Genomic DNA, 21,758 nt, shown 5'->3' with positions numbered 1-21,758 from the left:
CCTTCAGAATTGGGTTGGCAGTCACAATATTCTCAGTGTATTGCTAATCTGAATTCTCCTCGATCGAGCTTCATTAAATACTCCTGTGTAAGTCATCTGGGACTCCCGAACTCTTCTTCAATGTTTGAGTGAACCATTCTTCAGAATTTCCACTACAGTTACCATTAACTAGAGACAGAAATCTAAAATGTTAGACTTCTGTTTTCACTTTATGGCCATTTAGAGCTATAGGTTGTTCATTTAGGCATGATATTACTTGCCAAAAATGTCAGATATCAGTACAGTTCCTAAGATGTAAACAGCCTGCAACCGTTTTTGTAAATGTTGATAATAAAACTCAACTTTTCATGATGATTGACCTTTTAAAGGAGCAATATGTATCAAATGAAAAAATTACTGCTGCAGTCCAAATAGTGAGTCTTGAGTCGTAGACTATATATTAAAGAAGTTGAGATCTGAGATTGGATATACAATCTGGTTGAATTGAGTTGTTTCCCCGCCACCGTCTCCTCCCCAGACTTGAGGAAGATGAACACAAGATCTTAAATTGACAATTACAAGCAACGACAAGTCCTACACTATCAGTGAAGGAAGTATTTCAACTTAACATGTTTCCTTAATCTCTGTTGCTTGCTTGTGACCTTTTTTCCTTCTATAAAAATCTAATTTTGACAGGGTCAGAGCAGATAAAACCTTGGGGACTCCCTGTGATTTTTGCCACCCCCATTGGCTGGAAATATACTTGCTTTTAACTACATGTTTGCATACGCACCCCTACGCTTCATGGCTGCCTTGCATATCCTGCGCCCATGTGGAGTGATGGTTGTGCGCGTCCTCAGGAATTACCGCTACGCATTCACCAATGCAAATGCATGGTTAAACAGCAAGTATACATCCGGCCAGGGGGGCCTGGACCCCAGATTGTGAACCAATGACTTGCTTGACCTGAACAATGACTTGACTTGACTTGCTCTACTTATCGCAGGAACTCGACTTGACTTGTTTGATCACCACAATATCTTAAGACAGTTTTAAAAGATGTATTTGCCTTTAAACATGAAGCTGACCAGAGTCTCAGAAGAAGCACAATAACAGGATGTGTAGTTGTTGTGGTATAAAGCCCTGCTATTTCAGCATTTCCCCTCAGGGGTCCACTCCAGAGCAGCGGTGCTGACGTCACACAGACAAGCCTGAGCAGCTTTGCGCGCTCCCGACACCAACACGAGCACGAGCTGAGGCTTCCTCCCTCCCTCCACATCCAGAGCCAGAGCAAGAACCAGGAAGTGAAAGTATACACATGGAGGGTGTGTCTGTATCTGCCAGAAAATGTTTTATTTTTAAAAACACAGTCCTCCGCGGATAAATAATGGGGGACTCGGCGAGGGCGAAGCGGCGGGAGCAGCTGAAGCGCTGGGACGGTTCCTGCACCGACAAAGCGTCGGCCGTGGCCCGGCGGAGGTGGCGGGGCGATAACGAGAACGGATCAGGGGAGCCGGAGGCCGAGCTAAGCGAACCATCGAGGGACCAGCCAGGGTCTGTGGGCAGAGATGAAAGCAGCCCCCTGCTCAAACGACGGTGAGGACACTTCTCCTGTCAAACTGTTTGACAGTAACGGCCAGCTAACAGCCAGCTAGCTTAGCTTCATCATCTGAAGATCTTTTATAAGAGGAATAATGTTGTGCGTGGGCTTGGGACAGTGGGTGGACAACATTACAGAGACATCGTACAGTACATTACACTGGCCCTCTAACCGCCAAATAACATTAGTCGATTAAAGATCTTTATAACCATCAGTTTGTGTGTAAACTGTCTGTGGACTTAGGCCGTTGTTTGTAGTATTTGTGTTAGCTAGCTAGCTAACGTTAGCTAGCAAAGTTATTGTCAGTGTTGGTGAGGGTCTACTTGTCCAGCACTGTGATCACTGCCGGCCTTTGTTAAGTCACTTTTCACCTATTCACATATCATGGTTTCTGTGACTGATTTAATATCAGTATACCAACAATACAGGCAGTGATCATGTCTTTCTAAGATGACACATACCCCACTGCTAGTAAGTGGTAAATTCGTTGTAGCTATCTTGTATGCTACCTAGCCTCCTGTCACAAATGTTGCAACAGCATTAATATTGGTGATGGAAAAGTCAACATTTATGGTGCCATCATCTGCATCAGCAGAGGAAGAAGAAAGAGAAGAGTGGTCACAATTACACCATCACTGAAAGACACTGGATGTGACAATGCAAAAAAACTGGCAGGGTGCAGATCTCTGCCAGTCAACAGATGGTGAAGTACCCACTGCAGTGCAACCAACAGATATTTGCAAACTTTTGAATAAAGCTTTATGTATCATATGGTATAGTGTAAATGCATACACCTAGATATGTTTTTGGTTTTGTGTAGTCAAGTCTTAGCTTTCTTTAATGATGCATCAAATAGTATAATGGTGTTGCAACTGGATTTGCCTAACTATATAAACTCAATAAGGAATAAATAAATAGGACGATAAGTCCAACCTTCTCAATTTAATTATTATTTATTAGAACATTTAAGTTTTCAGAACATTACAGACGGAGTCTCACAATTCTTCAATCCATAATTCGATTTGACTTTAGGTTTTAAGGTCACGGTTTGGTTTGACTTTTCAATTTAAACTTCTATTTTTTGCACTGATGGCTATACCATTATTAGATTATTGGGTCTCAGTTAGTAAAGATCAATAGATATTTGGGTTTATACCCTGAGTGAACTTCTCTAAACTGTCATTTACATTTTCAAATTCATCTTTAAGTCATAGTATATATGGTATTCATCTTATGTAACAGCTGCAAAGTTACACTTTATCATCTTTGAAGAGTTATTTTTTTTCTTCAGACAGACGATGCCCCAAGTAGGTAGGGTTGGAGAGAAAAAAAATAATGGGTGAATTGAGGATTCTGCCTTTGATATCAGTTATCGAAATTGAAAGCTCATTTTGATTGCTTTTCAATTTAATATTGAAATTGATGGACTCAACATTGCCACTAACAACAGCAACTATCCGCCTTTACAACAGTATAAAAGATATAGAAATCTACGTAGCCGCTATAATATATTTTGAATCATTCCCTCATGCATTGTCACGCTGCCTCAAATAATTACTAGTAGCGTAATAATTCTGCTGCTGTTGTCGTGTTGTCGCTGACAATAATCACTAAGAAATAGATGTATTCATTTATCCCTGTTTTAGGACATTATCTTGACAGTTTAAAAATGAAACTTTAAACTTGTGACTAATTTTTGAAGATTAGAGTCTAGAGTAGATATAAGTTGTCTCAGGAGCTGAGGAAAGGTGTTGTTGGATTGGTTTGAATCTTTTCAAGGGATGTGTGGACAGTTATAATCATGTAATTTGTGTATGTATACTGTATCTGTCCCTATAAAAGAAACCATATATAGATAATAACTCTACACCTCTGATAGTCTGATAAAATATAATTCTTTTGTCCTACAGGGTTTCTAAATCTGTGTAAGGTGTTTCTTTTCTGGCTACTCCTTGGATACATGTTCCTTATGTCTTAAATGGCAAACTAGCTATAAAGCAGAGAATTGATCTAGCTGCCTTTGTCGTTTGTCCTTAGGAAAAGGGTGAGGTTTGACAGGGCTGCAGAGTTCCTGGCTGCCTGTGCCAGCGGCGACACAGGGGAGGCCCAAGTGATGCTGACAGAGGCCAAAGAGACCAAAAGGAGGAATGGAGAGGATGTGCCAGAAATTATCAATTGTTCCAATGCAGATGGAATCACTGCTCTCCACCAGGTGAGGCCGTTTCTTCTCCTAAGGTTTCATTGAAATTATTGGTTGATGCTGAGATGATTAAGAGCCTTTTACCGTTGTGTTACTTTGTCTTTTTGTTTTCCTGTCTTCTACACAGGCCTGCATAGATGGCAGCCTGGAGATGGTGTCCTTCCTTTTAGAGCGCAGTGCCAACGTGAACCAGGTCGACAATGAGGGATGGACGCCGCTGCATGTTGCTGCCTCCTGCGGCTACCCTGACATTGCAGAGTGTGTAGTATACGTCTCTACGGTTATCAGTATAGTATAGTATAATACAGTACTCTTTGTTGCTTTGTGGACTTCAGAATGCAGCGTTGGTGCCAGAGTATTTGTGCATTCAACAATACTAACATTGTTGTCGTGTTTGGCAGGACAACAAGTCAGCTAAAGCATGAGTGGGCTTGCCTGGCACACAATTGCATGCAGTTCAGATGATTTAACAATTGATGTACCTTTTTTTTTCTACAGTCTTGTATTTCTTGTCTGTGAATAATGCCTTATGATCTCGAAGATCAGATGTATCGATACCCCAAACACAGATAATGAAGAAGATTAGGTGGTCTCTGTTTAGAGTTGGTAGTCATTGTGTAGACTTTGTAAACATTTCTGGAGTGAAATGGGTTGTCATGCTGGTTTTGTGTGTTTTGTCAGTTTCCTTCTGCAGCGAGGTGCATCTCTCTCTGCTGTGAACTGTGATGGTGACGTTCCTTTGGACATCGCTCTGGATGAGGCCACAGAGTCCCTTCTTCAGGATTACGCTCTGAGACTGGGTGAGTGCTGTTCTTTGACAAACTAAATACACCTTGAATGAACTCACCATCTGATTGGGCTTAATCTGGGATAAAATGTGTTTGTTTGTTTTTTTGCTAGAGCATGTTCTGTTGAATCAGCAGCATATATTACTTGTTTATGTTTGCTGAGCTAAACAGAAACACCCCAATGGGTATTGTAGTACCAGGGTTGGATAAGGTATGGAAAAGTAGCTATCCATTTACTAATGTGCGACTTTTATATTCATGGTCGGCTTCCGTATTGTGTGACAAAGTGTGTGGTGTTGTTCCCAAATAGGCAGTGCACACAATTTATTGCCTTAAACATCAGTTTGATTATTTAATGTGACTTTGTGTGATTTTTGACACATAATATATCTTGATGTTGCAAAATATCCTCAGTAATTCTTGATTGAGGGCTGTACCCGACTCAGAATTTTGTCAGTTGAATCGGATTTGGCTGTTCAAAACAAATACTTGTTTTTTTGTTTTGTTTTGGTTTTTTTTTGTTCATATAGGCTATCAAGCAATGCTTTATTGAGCTGCCAGATTTTTGAACAGGATTTGGTAGGACACTCAGGGACAAAGTGGCGTTAATGTAATATAGTAAACAAGCCAAGTTAATGTCTGGATTATACTTCCAAACAGACATTCTTCGAGCTAATGCTTTCGAACTAATGATAGATTGGAGATGTTTACTCTGGATATCAAACAAAAGCCAGGGACTATACTATATATATTAAGTTGCTGTGAGCTGTAAATTAACCACTTCTAAGCAGAAAGCAGGAGATAACAAACTGGGCAGCTGTCTTTGTCTCATTCACTACTACGCATTACAAAAATATCCATTTAGAATCAGGTTTCAAGTGACATTGTTAACAGACATAATTAACAGCTGAAATTCCACTATTGAAATGATAACAACAATATAGTTTCCCTTCTTATGGTTGAACAATATATTGGCCACCAATATATCATGCATCCCTAAAAATTGGCTAATTGGAATGCACCCAGAATGTGTATGCCTCATGTAGATGCAGATAAAACAAGAGACACATGTATTTCACATTTTTTTTGTGTGCAGGTGTGGACTTGGAGGCGGCGAAGCGGCTGGAGGAGGAACAGATCATGACAGATGCTCGGACCTGGCTGAATGAGGGCCCACCTGCTGATTTACAAAACCCCAGAACTGGGGCCACCCCACTACATGTGGCTGCTGCCAAAGGCTACCTGGAGGCCCTCAAGTAAGCATCTCCTGATATTTTTATGTTTTCGGGTTGTCTGAACGTACGAACATCCCGTTCTTGTTAACACAATATCTCGTGGATGGCTTGATGGAATTTGTTTAAATCTGGTACAAATATTCACTTGGGTTCAATGATGAACTAATCAGATTTTGGTGGTCGGAGGTCAAGATCACAGTGAACTCGCAAAACATATTTTTGGCCATTACTCAAGAAAAAATTATGACAAAGTTTCACACGTCTAATAGGTAAAATGATTTGCCAAAAACACACTTAAGAGCTTTTATTAAATGTCTTCAACGTCTTCACTACATATATGAGTCTGGACAGACATGGTTATAAACAGCAACTTGATTGGTAGGTGAAGTCATACCATGGCCAGGCTGTAATTCCAGTTTCATAATGAATATAGAGTATGTTACATTTGAACTTAGAAATGTTATTTTCCTCTTTCGTGTGTCTATATTTAGTCATACATTGTCTCATATAGTTCTGCTGTTGTCACCTTGCTGCTGTGTTGTCCAGGATACTGTGTCAGTGTGGGCTGGACGTGTCAGCGATGGACTTTGATGGCTGGACGCCTCTCCACGCTGCAGCACACTGGGGTCAGGGGGAGGCCTGTCGCATTCTGGCTGAACAGCTGTGCAATATGGAGGCTCGCAGCAATGCGGTGAGGCCCAAAAAATAATGAAAACCCTTCTTATTACATCATACTTCTATGTTCAGCCTGTTCTTTCATGTACATGATTTATCATACCATTTGAGAAGAACTTTGTACAGTAAATCTAATATCATGTCTGATGTTTTGTTTTCAATTTCACTTTTGCCATTTTTGTTGCTTCCTCTCTATGAAATGAACTTTGTAGGGTCAGACGCCGTTTGATGTAGCTGATGAAAGTGTTGAGGAGCTCCTGGAGGAGTTATCACAGAAACAAGCCAATGTGAGAAAGTTTTTATATTTACCTGGTATCTGTGCTAAGATTGTCAAAAGTATCAGTGCTTAGATACTTTTTCAGTTTAATGTGTTTGAAACGATATAATATCCATGGAAGTATTAAAAGTACCTAAGCTATTGAAAAAGGAACAAAGTGCTCATTCAAGACTCCCCTTTAGTTCAGTTAAGTTTTGTTTTTGCTGTGATATTAAAAGACTGATTGAATATCATTTTTTTAATATTGTAAGTTTCCAATTCTGGTATCTCTGGGAACTCTACTCTGTGCATTTACTTTATATGATTCAGAAGGTCATTGACAGCCTTCTGTCTTCCTCTCCCTCTCTCTCAGTGGCGTGAACAGTCCATATTGGACAGGCAAAACCAACCAGGCTCCACAGCTGCAAACGCACAAAACAAACGGCGCAGGTTAGTATACATCTATAACTCATCTGGAATTTAGTACAGTCTTCCCAGTTAAAAAACATTTTAATTCCTTCTTCATAAGATAAGATAAAAGCCGCTATGTAATGAGGGATCCCTTTGGCTGTGTCACCTTATGTGATTTCTCAGTACCAATATCTGTCCCCCTTTCGTGTCTTCCAGGAGCTCAGTGTGTAGGATGAGCAGTAAAGACAAGATGAACGTGCAGGACCAGTCCAAGGAGAGGGGTGTTTCAGGAGGCCTGGAGCTGAACGAGGAGAAAGAGAGCAGCCCTGGTAAAAACCAGACGTTGCTATGTTGACAGTTTGACCAGAAGTACAACATACTTTCTAAATTAACGTGATTGTGCTGATTCCAAAAGATGCTACTTCTCTTTTCCCAGAAAGCTCCGCCGTGTCCAGTCCAGACTCTGAGAGTGTGACCACATCCACAGTTGATGACAAGGTATGAAACATGCAGCATTGTCCAGTATGTCATGTAGTACCTTCTTTTCTCAGACAAGTGTAGTTAAGCACATTATGAAGTGCAGAATTGAAAAGGTGAATGGAAAAGACTAAATGTCTCATGTTGAAAAAAGGTTTTATGCTCAGCTGAGGATTTTAAAAAAGACAACTCATATGATTTATCAGCTGTTTCTGCTGTCATCCCTGGTCAAAACTAATTGTGTTCAACATGACAGTGCCCAACTAGCTCTTACATGACTTTTTAAATAGCCGGTTCTGTTTGCTCCAGCCCAGTTGGTGACATTACAACTCTTTTAAAAGAAATCCTAAAAATCCACGTCCAACTTTGCATGGTAGCTGGATGGAAACATAGCTGATTGGGGTTTTGCTTCAGTTTTCCTCTGTATATTCATGGAAAATAATTTTTCAGTATTTCAGTGTCATTTTTGTGACTAGTTTTCTTACACATGTACTGTGAAGAACAAAGACTGACAACAATGTTATGAATGTCAGAAAATCTAAATCTAATGTATGTGGAATTTAAAAACCAAAAGTCATAAATACTCCCCAGTGGGGAAGCACCTTTGTACAGAATACTTTTGTAATCAGTTCATTTATTCTGAAAGCTTCAGCCCACATGACTGCTTACTTGCCCAGCATTTCATCAGAGCTTTTAGACACACCCCTGATGGAAAGACGTGTGAATGCTTTTGGGCTGGATTAAATCATGTCAACTAAAAAGATGCATTTGAATAGTTTTCTGCTTTAATTATGTTCCACCACTGGGGCTATAAATCAAAACTAATTGGCAACACTTGATTACAGTTAAACTTCTAACCCCTCACCCTTGTTTTTCTTGTGTCTTATGTGGTTCAGACACCAGAGGAGAAAGATGATGAGGAGAAGGAGCAGGACAAGGCAAACCGCACAGCTAGAGTCCAGCCCACTCCTCAGACAAGGGACGCCACGGCTGAGAGCCCCAACACCCCCAACGCTGACAGGCGCAAGTAAGAACGAACAGTGTTTTGAACAGGAACACAAAAAAAATTGTATTCACACCAATTCATTTTTACTTTATGCTGTACCCACACAGTGTTGAGATTTTATTAAACCTTTTAACCTGTTTTTATTATCTTCCTTCTATAGTTTCATACAGATGCATGATGCATAGTAAAGGTTAGTATGTAGTAATATAGTTTGTGGATGTTTGTGTGTTTAGGTTTCAGGCTCCAGTCAGAGATGAAGAGTCTGAGTCTCAGAGGAAAGCTCGCTCCCGGCTGATGCGGCAGTCTCGCCGATCCACACAGGTACTGCTTACTAGTGATAGGTATCTTAAGAATATACGGTACTATTGGTACTCTTGTTGGGTTGTTGTTATTATTGTGCCAAAGAAAAAAATAGGATTTAAAATTAAAACATTTTTTATGTCCAACATTCCCAAGAATGTGGAGCATAGAAATCAGTCACTGTCGCACACATGCATACATGATAATAACAGTATCCAGGTTTCTGATCATTTGGATGCGGTTTTCCCTTGATCTCTCACCACCACAAACCACTCAGTAACCTACATAAGGTGTTGACATGCCACAATATCCTGGTTTCTATCTCCAGGTAGCATATCCACTTTTCTCAAAACCAGGATATGACATTAACAGTCTTACTAATGTGTTGAGAGCTGCAAATACTGTGGATACTTAAACGTTTGAACAAACAGATTACACTGTCGTGATGCTGAAAGACAGCTGACTTGCTTGAACACAGTTTAGTAGTGATGGGAATTCTGGCTCCTTTTAGAGAGTCGGTTCTTTTGGCTCAGCTCACTAAAAACAGTCGGCTCTTTCGGCTCCCAAGTGCTGTGCTGAGAGTGTTGTGTATCTATAACCCCTCCCCTCCCCCTTCTACTGACACACATCTTGACCAATCACGTGCGGCTTTAACAGAAAAAAAGGCGAAAAAAACAAATCGGCTCGCAATCAAGAGCCGGTTCCTGTCGTTCACTTCAAGATCCGGATCGTTCGCCACCGACACATCACTACATTTTAGAATAGAGCAAATCATTTACTGAGTAATGATTACTGTAGAACTTAAGTTACTTGAAGATGTACTGAAGTCTAGATGATGTATTACACCATTATCTCTTCATTCTCTATGCAGAGGTGGTGTATTCTCACCAAGAAACTGTTTGCAACATAAAGCCTCTGAGTGGTTTTGTTTCATTCTCTGTGCTTGCAGGGCGTGACTCTAACAGACTTGAAAGAAGCAGAGAAGACTGCTGCTAAAGCTGCAGATACACCACCTCGCAACATCCAGCCTGTCAGCCCCATTGTTACTATCACACCTGCTGAAAGGGGTGAGTGCAGATGAAATGTTCATGGATTGTTGTTGTTCATGGATTCCGAAATTGACTACACACCTTTTACAGCTGTATTGACTTTTGGAGACAAATGTCTGAACACGTCCATGTCACGAAACCAAGGTAGCAAATAGAATGACTATGCTCACTAAGAAAACACGGTTGATATTGTCATTAGCGTGTAGCTGAAGTACATTGGTATTGGCATGTAGATCTGCTGACAAGTAACAAGAAACGGACAGAAAAGTTACTTTAGGTAATCTAGGAGGAGTTGTTGCTATTACAGAGTTTGTTATCCACCAAAGAGTGTTGACATGTTTATTTTCCAGTTGTAAAATGTCTTGCTCAATACATAAATGTGTGACAGTTCTTGAGTAGCCACATGTAAAGGATAGTTAGGATTTTTTAAAGTGGGGTTGTATGAGGTGACACAGTCAGTGTATCAACTACAGTAGATCCTGGTTGGCACGCCCCCAGTTTGTAGAGGCAGCGAGGAGTACCAGCAGTCCAGTGTTACTGTGTGACTTTGGTGTTTTAAAGTGTTAGTTTCTATTACTATTCTCATCAGTCACACAACAACACAAACTAACAGATTGAGATAGTGACAGGCCAGTGAACTACTGTAACAGATCGAGGCAGTAGTAGACCAGTGTTATATGAAGTAGAATTACTGTTAAGGACTGTTACGGAGAGAGCAATCTTTGGCTTAAATAATAGTGTTTTGCTGTTGGAAAAAGGGTGTTTGATGGCAAAGTAAAGCAGTAAAATTACTTAAACCAATATAGATTGTTTTGTGTGGGCCTTTTTAGGTGGACAAAAATTGATTTGCTGCTGTCCCTTTCCACAGCAGTACATTGCTCAGCTTCTGTGCTGGTACCCATCTCTTCTTCTCCAAACTGGAAACAGTCTGACCTTAATCAATAGTCAGTGTATTACTGACAGTAGATGGAGTACCTCATACGACCTCACTTCATACAATCTCTTTAAGGGATCCTTATCAAAATTATATATTGAAAAATACATCATTAAAGTCCAGTATCGCTTGTGCCGTGTTTACCAGTCACACCTTGTGGCTAGAGTCTCACTTCTGTTTACTGTAAATCAAGAATACCAAATACAAACATGATGTACTCTTTGGGTGGAGAGCTCTTCAGGGTAGTTAGGAAAGGAAATGAGGTTTTCTCACACGGGTTCTAAAGGCCACTGCTGTTACATTAGGTGTGGTTTATTTGACAGGGTTGCTACCATTGCTTGTACTGTTATGTATATTTTGTACACAGCTCCCACACACCACCCTTGTATTTTTGATGATAACCGAGCTTTTCCCCATATGATATATCTGATTGACATGATGTTTTAGATAAATCATCCTGTTAACCCAGTAATTACATCAGGTCAGTTTTCGGGAAACATTGGCTCGCAAAGTCAAAAACAGCATTTTGTTCGACTTGTAGAAGAAACTGGGGGTAAGACAGCTTCCCGTTGTATAGAAAATTACATTTGAAAACGAATCTACCTTAAATCAATCCTGATCTGAACGTCACCCTCATTGTTACAGTGATGTTATTATTTATTCTCCCTTGGATCTCCACAGTGGCATTGTGGGATGTGGCTAGTTAGTATTTCTGACTCAACCAAAAGTCCTCAGGGAGTGTTTTCTGTTGACTTGTATGTGGTTCAGATACGGACCCAGTGAAGCAGGAGGAGCCAGAGGGGGAGAAGCGTCTGGGAGTGAGAGACAGGAGGAGAGGGAGGAGGGAGAGACGCTCGACTGGCATCGTTCAGCCAGGTGGAGAGGTAAGAAACAGACAACCTTACATCATCACAAATATGGCAGAGAGCGCACTGCCAATCAGATGGAAGAATTTAGTAAACAGGCCAAAGCAGAGTTGTTCTTTACTGCCAGCAACTGCTTTTTACCAGCTGGTTCCTTTATGCTGTCACTTTTGCCCCAGTGTGTGAGTAGTTGAAAGTGGGCGAGCGGGCTGTCAAACCACTTCCTCTTTGTCATGATGTGATTAGAATGCTTCTTTTAAATGATGAGAACTTTGCTGCCTGTTGTCATGATGATTGGTGTTTCTAGTCAAATATGTGCAGGGACAGCATACATTGAGATTTTAATGCAAAATTCATTTAAGCTTTTAAACCCCCACAGTGAGGTCAGTGAGGGTCTGTCATTACAAACTCATGCTGTGCAGCCAGACTTTTTTTTTTATTTGCAGCATTTTATTTTGAACTAACCAACAGATAAAGGCTGAATTTAGGGAAATGTGTGTAAAATGATTCTTCAAGGCATGCAATTTTTTTCTGTTAATAGTTAATTAACATTTAGCATTAATTAACAGTTAAAAAACTTGGAGTCACAGGTTTGAGTGTCAGTATTTACAGTTTATCATACACCTTTAATAAAATGCTAGAACAAGCTGATACAGATTGTATGATACCATCAGACAGTGTGAAATAAAATTAAATCTACTGAAAGGCTGAGTCCATTTTGAAGTTTTAAAGCCCTCTGTAGTTTCCCAGTAGTGATCTATTATATATTATATATTATTATGGACAAAGTACGTATGTTGTAGCATCAAAATGCTATTTTTCGCAAGCCCTTCTAAAAACGCATGATTCTGCGTCATGAGTTGTGACATATTAATCCTGTAGGCTGAGGGAGGGGAGGTTTTGGTAACAACTGAGTGGGCGTTTTCATTTGAACCCAAAAAAGAATGCAAATTGAGTCGCCCATTAATAGGAACCAAAAGGGGAAAACCAATTGGTGGCTTAATAAATTAAGTTTGCTGAAGAAACCACAAAATGCTAAAAGTTAAAAATGATTGCAGAGTAATGTTCAGCAGAACCCCAGAAAGTATTTTGCAAAATGTTGTCTTTGGAAATATTACCTTTGATTATTTGGTGCAAGATTTAACCATTTTCGACCACTCAAGAATTCCAAAAAGTGTTCAAAAATCCCTTCAAAATACCAAATTAAGACACCAGCTACATACTTTTGGCCGCAAACGTGTACGTCTGTGCAGAGTTGAAGAGTTTAAAGGAGTTTAATGTTAAGTATGAGTGGTAAGCTTTCAGATTGGACTTTGGGTGAGTATATATTTTGTGTGTGTGTGTCATTTCAGTCATCTTTGAACATCAGTGGGAAGTATCAGATTAATGTGAAGTGATCTGCCCCGCGAAGTGTATAATTTCATGCTCGTGAAGTGATGTTTAACTGCAGTGTTGTGTAGATGTAAATGTGAACGGTCTTGTTCTTCAGAATGAAGATGAAGACGCTCATTTGGATGACACAAACAGTAACAACACTTCCAAGTGAGTGTTTTGACTCTTGTGTGTGTGGTTCCTCTCCTTTTCTCCTTTTTCCCCCTTTGTATCAATTTTTGTGAAATCACTCATTTCTGATACAACTTAATCATTTGTTTTGGTACTTTTTGTGCGTATGTTCTACGTTTCTTTCATTTAAAAAAATAGATTTGATGTGATCGATCATACTCATTCATTCTCATATGAGAGTGGTAGGAGAAGACTGTTTGTGTTCACGGTCTTCCATTAAAGGGATAGTTCATATTTTTTTTAAGCAGAGTTGTATGAGGTACTTATCCATAGTCAGTGTATTACGTACAGTCGATGGCTGTGGAAAAATGGCAGGTGTACCGGTGTAGGAAGCTAAGCAGCGTGATGCTGTGACAGGGTCAGCAGCAAAATGTATTTTAACCACATAAAAATGGCCAAGCTAAAAAGATCAATAAGACTTTAAGTGTTCACTATACCAAAAATATTTTCATCACTTTACCTTGATGTCTGACAGCCTTTTCTGATGGGAAAACAATTATACAAACAAATATCACTCTCTCCAAAGCAACCAGACTTCTCTGACAAAAACGGTAATGTTACCAGGAGTTGCTGGTCCACTGTTGCCTCAGACTGTTTGTTCGTTATTACGTTACTGTGGTTAAGTCACATAACAACACAAACTAACAGATCATTGCCACCGTAGACAAGCAACTCCTGTGTTCTGCAAGATAAAATAATGTTTTTTGTCAAAGGAGTCCCTTTTTTAAGTGGAAAAAATACATTTTTCTGCTGACCTTGTCGACAGCAGTACATTGCTTAGCTTCCTACACTGGTGGTGCTCTCTGCTTCTCCAAACTGGGGGCTTGCTGACCACCATCTACTGTAGGTAATACACTGACTATCAATGAATACCTCAAACAACCGGTCATGGTCAAACATTTTTAAACCATCTTCCCTTCTGGTGTCTAAAATACGTTTTGCTGCTGACGCTGTCCACTACATACTATTGATAAGTACCTCATACAACCCTACTTAAGAAAAATAGTCAATAAAAATCTACTATTACTTCCAGGACATACAGATACATTTCTAACTCTGTAAATGTAAAGCTTTGTGTTGGTGTGGAAGATTATCTGTCAGGCATTTAAAAGTCTGTCATGTGTCTCTGCAGTGAGAGTCAACTGGGAGACTCGTCAGATGATTACAGAACGGTACGTGTCTGATTCTCCTTAACAGAAAAGCTCACACATTCCTGAAAAACTCACCTGGGGGCTGAAAGTGAGTTTATAGCGGAGGTCTAGACAAACCAGGACAGGAATATCACCCAACAGGCTCTAGAGAGAAATGAACAGAAACCCCCTGTAGGCTGTACTGTAGCTTAACCAAGCTAGTATATCAACCTGCACACACAGTATAAAGCTTTTATGTTCAGGCTCTGATAGTGTGTGTGTGTGTTTCCCACTAGCTGTACTTCAAGGTACTGCAGGAGAATCTGGCTCTGAAGGAAAAGCTGCAGGAGATGGAGCTGCTGCTCAGCCAAAACAAAGTGGAGCTGGAGCGACTCCGACAGGTTGGGCAGGTTGGCTGCTGCAGGTCACCTCTTTAAGTGTGTGTGTTGTTTGTGTGTGCATACGTGCGTGTGTGTGTTTCTGACATGGTGAACAGAACAGGATGCTATGTGGGCCCTGTTGTTTGTCTGAGTCATCCGTAACAAGAAGAGTGTGTGCTAGTTTTTTCTTAAGGATCAAATTTGAGAATTTATGTTCATTTGGTTTTATTGGGGATGCATGATATTGGATTTTTTCTGATAAGCCGATATTTTCCAACTCATTTTGGGCGAGTGCAGATGCAGATTAATGCTCACATTTTTTCCTACCTAATTGCAGAGAACATTAAGTTTCTCCTTTAGTATATTATTATGCCTGCCCCCAGGGTGCTTTTGTCCACTGGCCGAATAGCTAGTGAATGTTCAAATTGTATCAGCCACTCAATAGATTACTATCACATTTTTTTGGCTGCAGAGTGAAGCAAATCTACCAGTCAATTGCATATTTTTCTGGTGCTAATTTTCTGCCCTGCCTATTATTTATCATTATGTCCCACAGGCAGAAACATATAAAATACAATACAAAATGAACACATTCACTGGGCTACTGCAGTTTTTTTTCTGTATTCCCTGTTTCTCTCTGTTCTGCACACTGCAGACACACTCATGTGATATGTGTGTAATTAAAATGACATCTTATCGGCCTATCACAGCTACATAAATGTTCATTTTGGCCTGATAGAGATATTTCATTTTAAAGTGTTTATCTGCCGATGCAGTGATGTGCTGATATTATCATGCATCCCTAGTTTTTACTTGTGTAGCTCTACATTCAGCAGTGTGAAACAGGTCAATGAACGGTGTTTGTCTCTGTGGCAGAGTCAAGAGAGCAGCACAGACAGACCGGCCCTGCTGGAACTGGACAGATTTGTAAGTCTGCTTTTTTACTTTCTGCAGCTTTCACAAACAAATTTCCTTTCCTAAATACATAAATACTAATGCACATACACAGTACAAATATTTCTGTATCACAATAAAAAATTCCAATATTTTTTCTAGTTCATAAGTGAAGTGTTTTTTTTAATGTAGAAGGTTTTTTTTTTTTCAAAGTTTGAAAGAGCTTCCATTTCCTGCTCTTGAGTTGTGACTTCAAACTGTGAGCCTGTGAAGATTGATATGTTGCCTACATTTGGTGTAAAAGTGACTTTGCAAGGTGTGAAACAATGCAAGATCAGAGAATGGATGCATATGAACAGCTCAAGTTCAGCAGAGCATGATGCCAAGGTGTCAGCACCGGTCAAACTTTCACACAGTTCTAAAAATACCAGCAGTCAGTTTGATGTTCAAACTGTCATTCACAGGAGAAGTTGGCCCTCCAGAGGAAAGCAGTGGAACTGGAAGATGAGCTGAAGGTACACATTCTCTTCAACACTGATTATTTACTGTATTGAAAGAACTCGATAGTTTATTCCCAAATGATTACTGTGACTGTAACTGTTGTGCAAGCAATGCTAAATTATTTTGACTTTTATCCATATGGTCTTACTGTGGTGCATCACAAAAAGTGGTGGCTATATCCACTTGATGTCGTGCAGCTTATATTTTTAAAAGAAACATTTTGAAATGTAAATGACAGCTGTTAATGATCATCATAAAATCATAAAATAATGATGCTGATAAATTCACTGATGAAAGAATAGCAATATTATATATTGGCAGTATTACGTACTGGCAGTATTCCCTGTATTATTTTATTAGTAGTATTGCTGTGATCATCAGTAACCACACGTGTCACATGCACAATAATGGTGCAGCTGCATTAAAGCAATAACCAGTTAACTAATATGTCCTGCCGATCAGGACTGCATTCTGCAATTATGTTTCTGGAATTACAGATTTTAACCATCAGTCCTCAGTGAACTGCCTTCAAAAGCATTTTCAACGAAAGTTTTAGTTAAGTATCCAGCTATCATTTTGGATTATTTAGGTGTCTGTTCACACTGACATAGGAAATCTAAAACTGAATGCCGTTATTAAATGACATTTATGTCATTGCATTCATCTGAATCGTCTAAGGGAGACCATTAAGGTAACTTTATCATCACGTCTGATTTAGCTGCAGTTTCTGATATGAACCACAACTAGGCTTGTCAGATATGTAGTGACACAGCAACATTAAGTTTTGAAATATGTTTCACAAGCCTGAAGTTTGCAGAATTTTCTCAGATACCATCTCAACATGGGCGGTGGTGGCCTAAAGGTTAGAGAAGTGAGTTTGTGGCGAGAAGGTCATGGTTAAATTCCGTGCCGTTGAGCAAGGTCAGTGGAGCTGCTCAGTGGCCCGCAGATCACACTGGTGCTGCTGGGGAGCTTCCTGGTGTGAATGTGTAACTGTGTGAATGTGATCACGGTGTTCCCGCAAAAAGAGGACATTGGTCTCAGTGTACCTACCCTGAATAAATAAAGGTTAAGAAAAAACATGAGGATAGAACATAAAAACACAAGCTTTACCACGGTGAAAATGTCGTAATGATCTAAACTTGTGGTAGCCCGTTAGTTAGTATCTGAAAATGATTTACTTATCCTGAAATAATGACTTACCCATTTTGAAATAATGATTTGGTATTGAAGTTGGATGGATAAAAAGCTACTGAAAAGTAGAGCTACAGAAAGAAGGCTGTGTTCCTGTTATGATTGAAGGAGCGTAAAAGCTAATGACACCAATGTTTGATGATGTTTCTGCAGGTTCTGGGGGACCTCAGAGCAGACAACCAGAGGCTCAAGGATGAGAACGCTGCCCTCATTCGTGTCATCAGCAAACTCTCAAGATGAACCTTAACAAAAAAAAAAAAAAAAAACCTACATGGAGATTAAAAAAAAAAAGTATTACATTCTTCTTTTAGCCCAACTCAGAAGACACAATGCAGGAAGGGAGATGGCAGCATCAAACACCTGCACAGCACATCCAACAGTAACTGGAACAATGTATAGATTTCAGGGTTTTTCGCCTGTTTGGGCCTTTATGTTTTGGCAGATCTACTGTAAAACAAGCTGAACTGCACCTCCTGTGGGCTGACGGGACGTTCCTGTTCACATCCACTTTTATATTAAGTTTTTATTGTTGTATTTTTTTAACTGGAATATTTTAATGTGCTTTGCTTCTCTGATACTTTGTATAAAAAAAAAAATCTGTATTAAGAGACTTAAAGCCATGCACAGCACGAGCTCACAGTAATGTCTTAGATAGCTTTCTTGATCTCGGAAGTGGTGGGGATAAAAATGCCAGTCAGGTGGAGGGGTGGTTACTAGAAAAAGGAAAAAAAATGTCTTAAATGTGCCAAAAACCAGCCCCAGTTTTGCATGTCCTTTGGGGAAAACTCCAAGTGGTCAGTGTTCTCAGGACAAGTGTTGGGTCGATGCTTTCTGTTTTGGCTGACTGCTGTAAAGGTGGACCAAATTTGCATGCTTATTTCTCCCTGCTCCTCTGAATGTATATTTAATATGTATATTTATGTACAGGGGTCATCTGTCCCGACAGTGACATAATGGTGTAGTCATGGTGGTCGCTGTTGTTAAAAAAAAAAAAGAAAATGGACAGAGAGTTTCGGGGTGCTTATCATGGAGGTCAGGTGCAGCTCATGTTCTGAGAGATTTATACAGAAACTCTTTGTTACAGGCCACAGATCTTTCAGGAGGTTTAGGAGAGTGCATGCTCTATCCTTAGTACTGTAAGTCAGTAGAAATTTCACTTTACCATTTTGACTGGATGCTTCTGAGAGCAACGACCCGTAAGCTAAGTATTCACCCTGTGACGGATGGCTGTTAGTATTCAACAGACAGACCAGATGGGTCAACTTCTGAATGTTTACTCCAATTTTAAAGAAAAAAACCTGCATGTCAAATTGTATTTTGATGCTGTGCCTTTCAACATACATTTCTAAGTGATATTTCTATTTTGCTTTGGTAAACGTACACTGTTCAGTATAAAATACAGTATGGGTGTAAATTATTAAGGCTCCATTGTACGTTATCTTTTGCTTTTTCACAAAGGATAGTATGGTCTTTTAGAAGTTCATACAAGAGTATATTTAACTGTAGGTGTACATGTGATCTTATTACAAACATATGGGTGAATGTGTGGGCCAATAAGTAATGAGAAATTGTGTTACAGAAATGTCCAAAATATTTTTGAGGTGAAAGAAATGTGTGATCTAAGTTTATGTTTCAACTCTTAAAACTCTGTACAGATCACTGTGGAAGCAAGGATGAGAGGCAAGTGATGGAAAAAAATTCTCATTAACTTGTTTTCTCTCCTGTGTTCATAAATTAAGAACAGGTGAAAAAAAAAAGGTTGTGTCGGGATAATCCTCCTTAAGGTTCTGTTTTTATTGTTTGTGAAACAGGTGAGTAAAAGTTTTGGCAGGTTAATATTTTTCTGTGTGTAAAGTGCATGGAGAAATTAAAATCTCACCTGGAAAAAAACAGGAATATTTAAAGTCCTATTTAGAACCTGAGTTAATAATGGCATACTTCACCCTCTTGTGGCCAAAATGAGTATTACAACAACAAACACAAAATGATGATGAGCTGTCTCCACAGATGAAAATTAAGGAGCTTGAAAGATGGCACCTTTTTTTTTTTTGTCAGAACCAGAGCTCTTTTTCTCACTTGCCTCTAGGGAGCTCATATCTCTTAGTCACAGCTAGTTAAGAAACAAAAAAGTTAGTATACAAAAACCCTTTTGCAACAGATGGAAAATGCATTTACACAAAGGTGAAAACAGGACTGTTTTTCTAACTATGAAAAGTTGACTTTTTAGACATACATGGTTCTCATCAGACGTCAGTGTGACATACTTGATGATCTTATAGAATATGATGCATTGTTGTAGATTAAACAAGCAAACAGTACTTAAAGTTTTTATGAAAACTCTGTGATATTGGTGTTGAAAACCTGTAACTAGCAACCGTGTGATTAATGGACGACCCTCTCTACTTCCTGAGCCACTTCCTGAGTCTTTGATTGATGACTAAATGTCATTAGTCAGGCACACACACAGTATGATCCTCTAAAGTTCATACCAGACACCCCAAAGACTTTTCTTAATTTAAGTCTTTGATTGTCTTTGGTTTTGAGGCAACATACCATATAAAACTGTTTAAGAAGCAGCCACTTTGACATGAGTAGATTGAACACAGCTACAGTCAGGCCCAGAACTATTTGGACAGTGACACAATCTTCATGATTTGGGCTCTGCATGCCACCACATTGGATTTGAAATGAAACAACTGAGATGCAACTGAAGTGCAGACTTTCAGGTTTAATTCAAGGGGCTGAACAAAAATATCCTATGAAACATTTAGGAATTGCAACCATTTTTATACAAAGTCTCCTCATTTCAGGGGCTCAAAAGTAATTGGACAAATTAACATTACCATAAATAAAATGTTCATTTTACTTTGTTGAGAATCTTTTGCAGGCAATGACTGCCTGAAGTCTGGAGCCCATGAACATCACCAAACGCTGGGTTTCCTCATTTGTGATGCTTTGCCAGGCTTTTACTGCAGCTGTCTTCAGTTGTTGCTTGTTTATGGGTCTTTCTGCCTTCAGTTTTGTCTTAAGCAAGTGAAATGCATGCTCAGTTGGGTTGAGATCTGGTGATTGACTCGGCCATTGCAGAATATTCCACTTCTTTGCCTTAAAAAACTCCTGGGTTGCAGTATGTTTTGGGTCACTGTCCATCTGTACTGTGAAGCGCCGTCCAATCGACTTTGCTGCATTTGGCTGAATCTGAGCAGGTCTGGGTTCTTCAGATGTTTTTTGGCAAAGTCTAATCTGGCCTTTCTATTTTTGAGGCTGATTAATGGTTTACACCTTGTGGTGAACCCTCTGTATTTGCTCTCATGAAGTCTTCTCTTTATGATAAACTTAAATACTGATACACCTACTTCCTGGAGAGTGTTCTTCACTTGGGTGGATGTTGTGAAGGGGTTTTTCTTCACCACGGAAAGGATCCTGAGATCATCCACCACTGTTGTCTTCCGTGGATGTCCAGGCCTTTTTGAGTTCCTGAGCTTACCAGTGTGCTCTTTTTTTCTCAGAATGTACCAAACTGTTGATCTGGCCACTCCTAACATTTCTGCTATCTCTCCGATGGATTTCTTCTTTTTTTCAGCCTAAAGATGGTCTGTTTCACTTCCATTGAGAGTTCCTTCGACCGCATGTTGTGGGTTCACAGCAATACCTTCCAAATGCAAATGCCACACCTAGAATCAACTTCAGACCTTTTACCTGCTTAAGTGATGATGGATTAATGAGGGAATAGCCCATGCAGCCCATAATCTAGCTTTTGAGTCAATTGTCCAATTACCTTTGGTCCCTTGAAAAAGAGGTGGCTACACAGTAAAGAGCTGAACTAAATGGAACAGGACCTTAATGAATGTTTACCATACTCAATATAACTGCTGTGAAAAGGGTATTTTGGTTAAGTTAAACCAAGTCATTTCTGACTGAATGACTGAAAGTTCAGTCCAAAAATAGTTTTCCAGAGCCCCAGAAATCATGACACTACTGTTTCCACAGGCTGAGTGATTAGGGCTGCAGCTAAGGATTATTTTTGTAGTCGATTTATCAGTTAATAGTTGTTTGCCTATGAAATGTTAGAATATTGAAAAATGTGGATCGATGTTTCCCAAAGCCCAAGAAGACATCCTAAAATGTTTTGTTTTGCCCACAACCCAAAGATATTCAATTTACTGTCATAGAGGAGTAAACAAACCAGAAAATATTCACATTTAAGAAGCTGGAGTCAGAGAATCTTGACTCTTTTCTTTAAAAGTTACTCAAGTGGATTAATTGATTAATTTATAATACACTAATAAAACATAACAAGCTTTACTTACTAGTAAGACAAAA

General features: G+C 39.5%; 1 protein-coding gene across 2 annotated transcripts; it reads left to right on the top strand.

Annotated features, from left to right (window-relative positions):
• The first annotated feature begins 1,188 nt into the window (after nucleotides 1–1,188).
• ppp1r12c (protein phosphatase 1, regulatory subunit 12C) lies at nucleotides 1,189–18,852 on the top strand. 2 transcript variants are annotated; one of them, XM_084715703.1, is made up of 20 exons: nucleotides 1,189–1,575; nucleotides 3,617–3,791; nucleotides 3,907–4,037; nucleotides 4,461–4,579; nucleotides 5,664–5,823; nucleotides 6,349–6,493; nucleotides 6,690–6,764; nucleotides 7,107–7,183; nucleotides 7,361–7,473; nucleotides 7,581–7,642; nucleotides 8,518–8,648; nucleotides 8,861–8,948; nucleotides 9,877–9,994; nucleotides 11,679–11,794; nucleotides 13,263–13,315; nucleotides 14,469–14,508; nucleotides 14,763–14,876; nucleotides 15,723–15,773; nucleotides 16,205–16,255; nucleotides 17,589–18,852. In XM_084715703.1, the coding sequence occupies exons 1-20, from the start codon at nucleotides 1,367–1,369 to the stop codon at nucleotides 17,673–17,675; spliced, it is 2,115 nt and encodes a 704-aa protein (XP_084571829.1). In that variant the 5' UTR covers nucleotides 1,189–1,366; the 3' UTR covers nucleotides 17,676–18,852. The 2 variants fall into 2 exon arrangements, with proteins under 2 accessions (XP_084571829.1, XP_084571830.1); XM_084715704.1 differs by having other exon boundaries at nucleotides 1,190–1,575; nucleotides 14,763–14,867.
• Nucleotides 18,853–21,758: the final 2,906 nt, after the last annotated feature.

Source organism: Lutjanus erythropterus, chromosome 3 (genome assembly GCF_056507025.1).
Source record: "Lutjanus erythropterus isolate fLutEry1 chromosome 3, fLutEry1.hap2, whole genome shotgun sequence".
NCBI classification, from domain to species: Eukaryota; Metazoa; Chordata; class Actinopteri; order Lutjaniformes; family Lutjanidae; genus Lutjanus; species Lutjanus erythropterus.
The sequence above is the reverse complement of the archived record's forward strand: the minus strand, read 5'-3'. Positions and strand labels throughout refer to the sequence as shown.

Coding starts and splice junctions, on each gene's coding strand:
- ppp1r12c (XM_084715703.1), top strand. CDS start 1,367: ATGGGGGACTCGGCGAGGGCGAAGCGGCGGGAGCAGCTGAAGCGCTGG. Junction 6,494..6,689: donor TGGAGGCTCGCAGCAATGCG/GTGAGGCCCAAA, acceptor TGAACTTTGTAG/GGTCAGACGCCGTTTGATGT. Junction 7,184..7,360: donor GCACAAAACAAACGGCGCAG/GTTAGTATACAT, acceptor CGTGTCTTCCAG/GAGCTCAGTGTGTAGGATGA.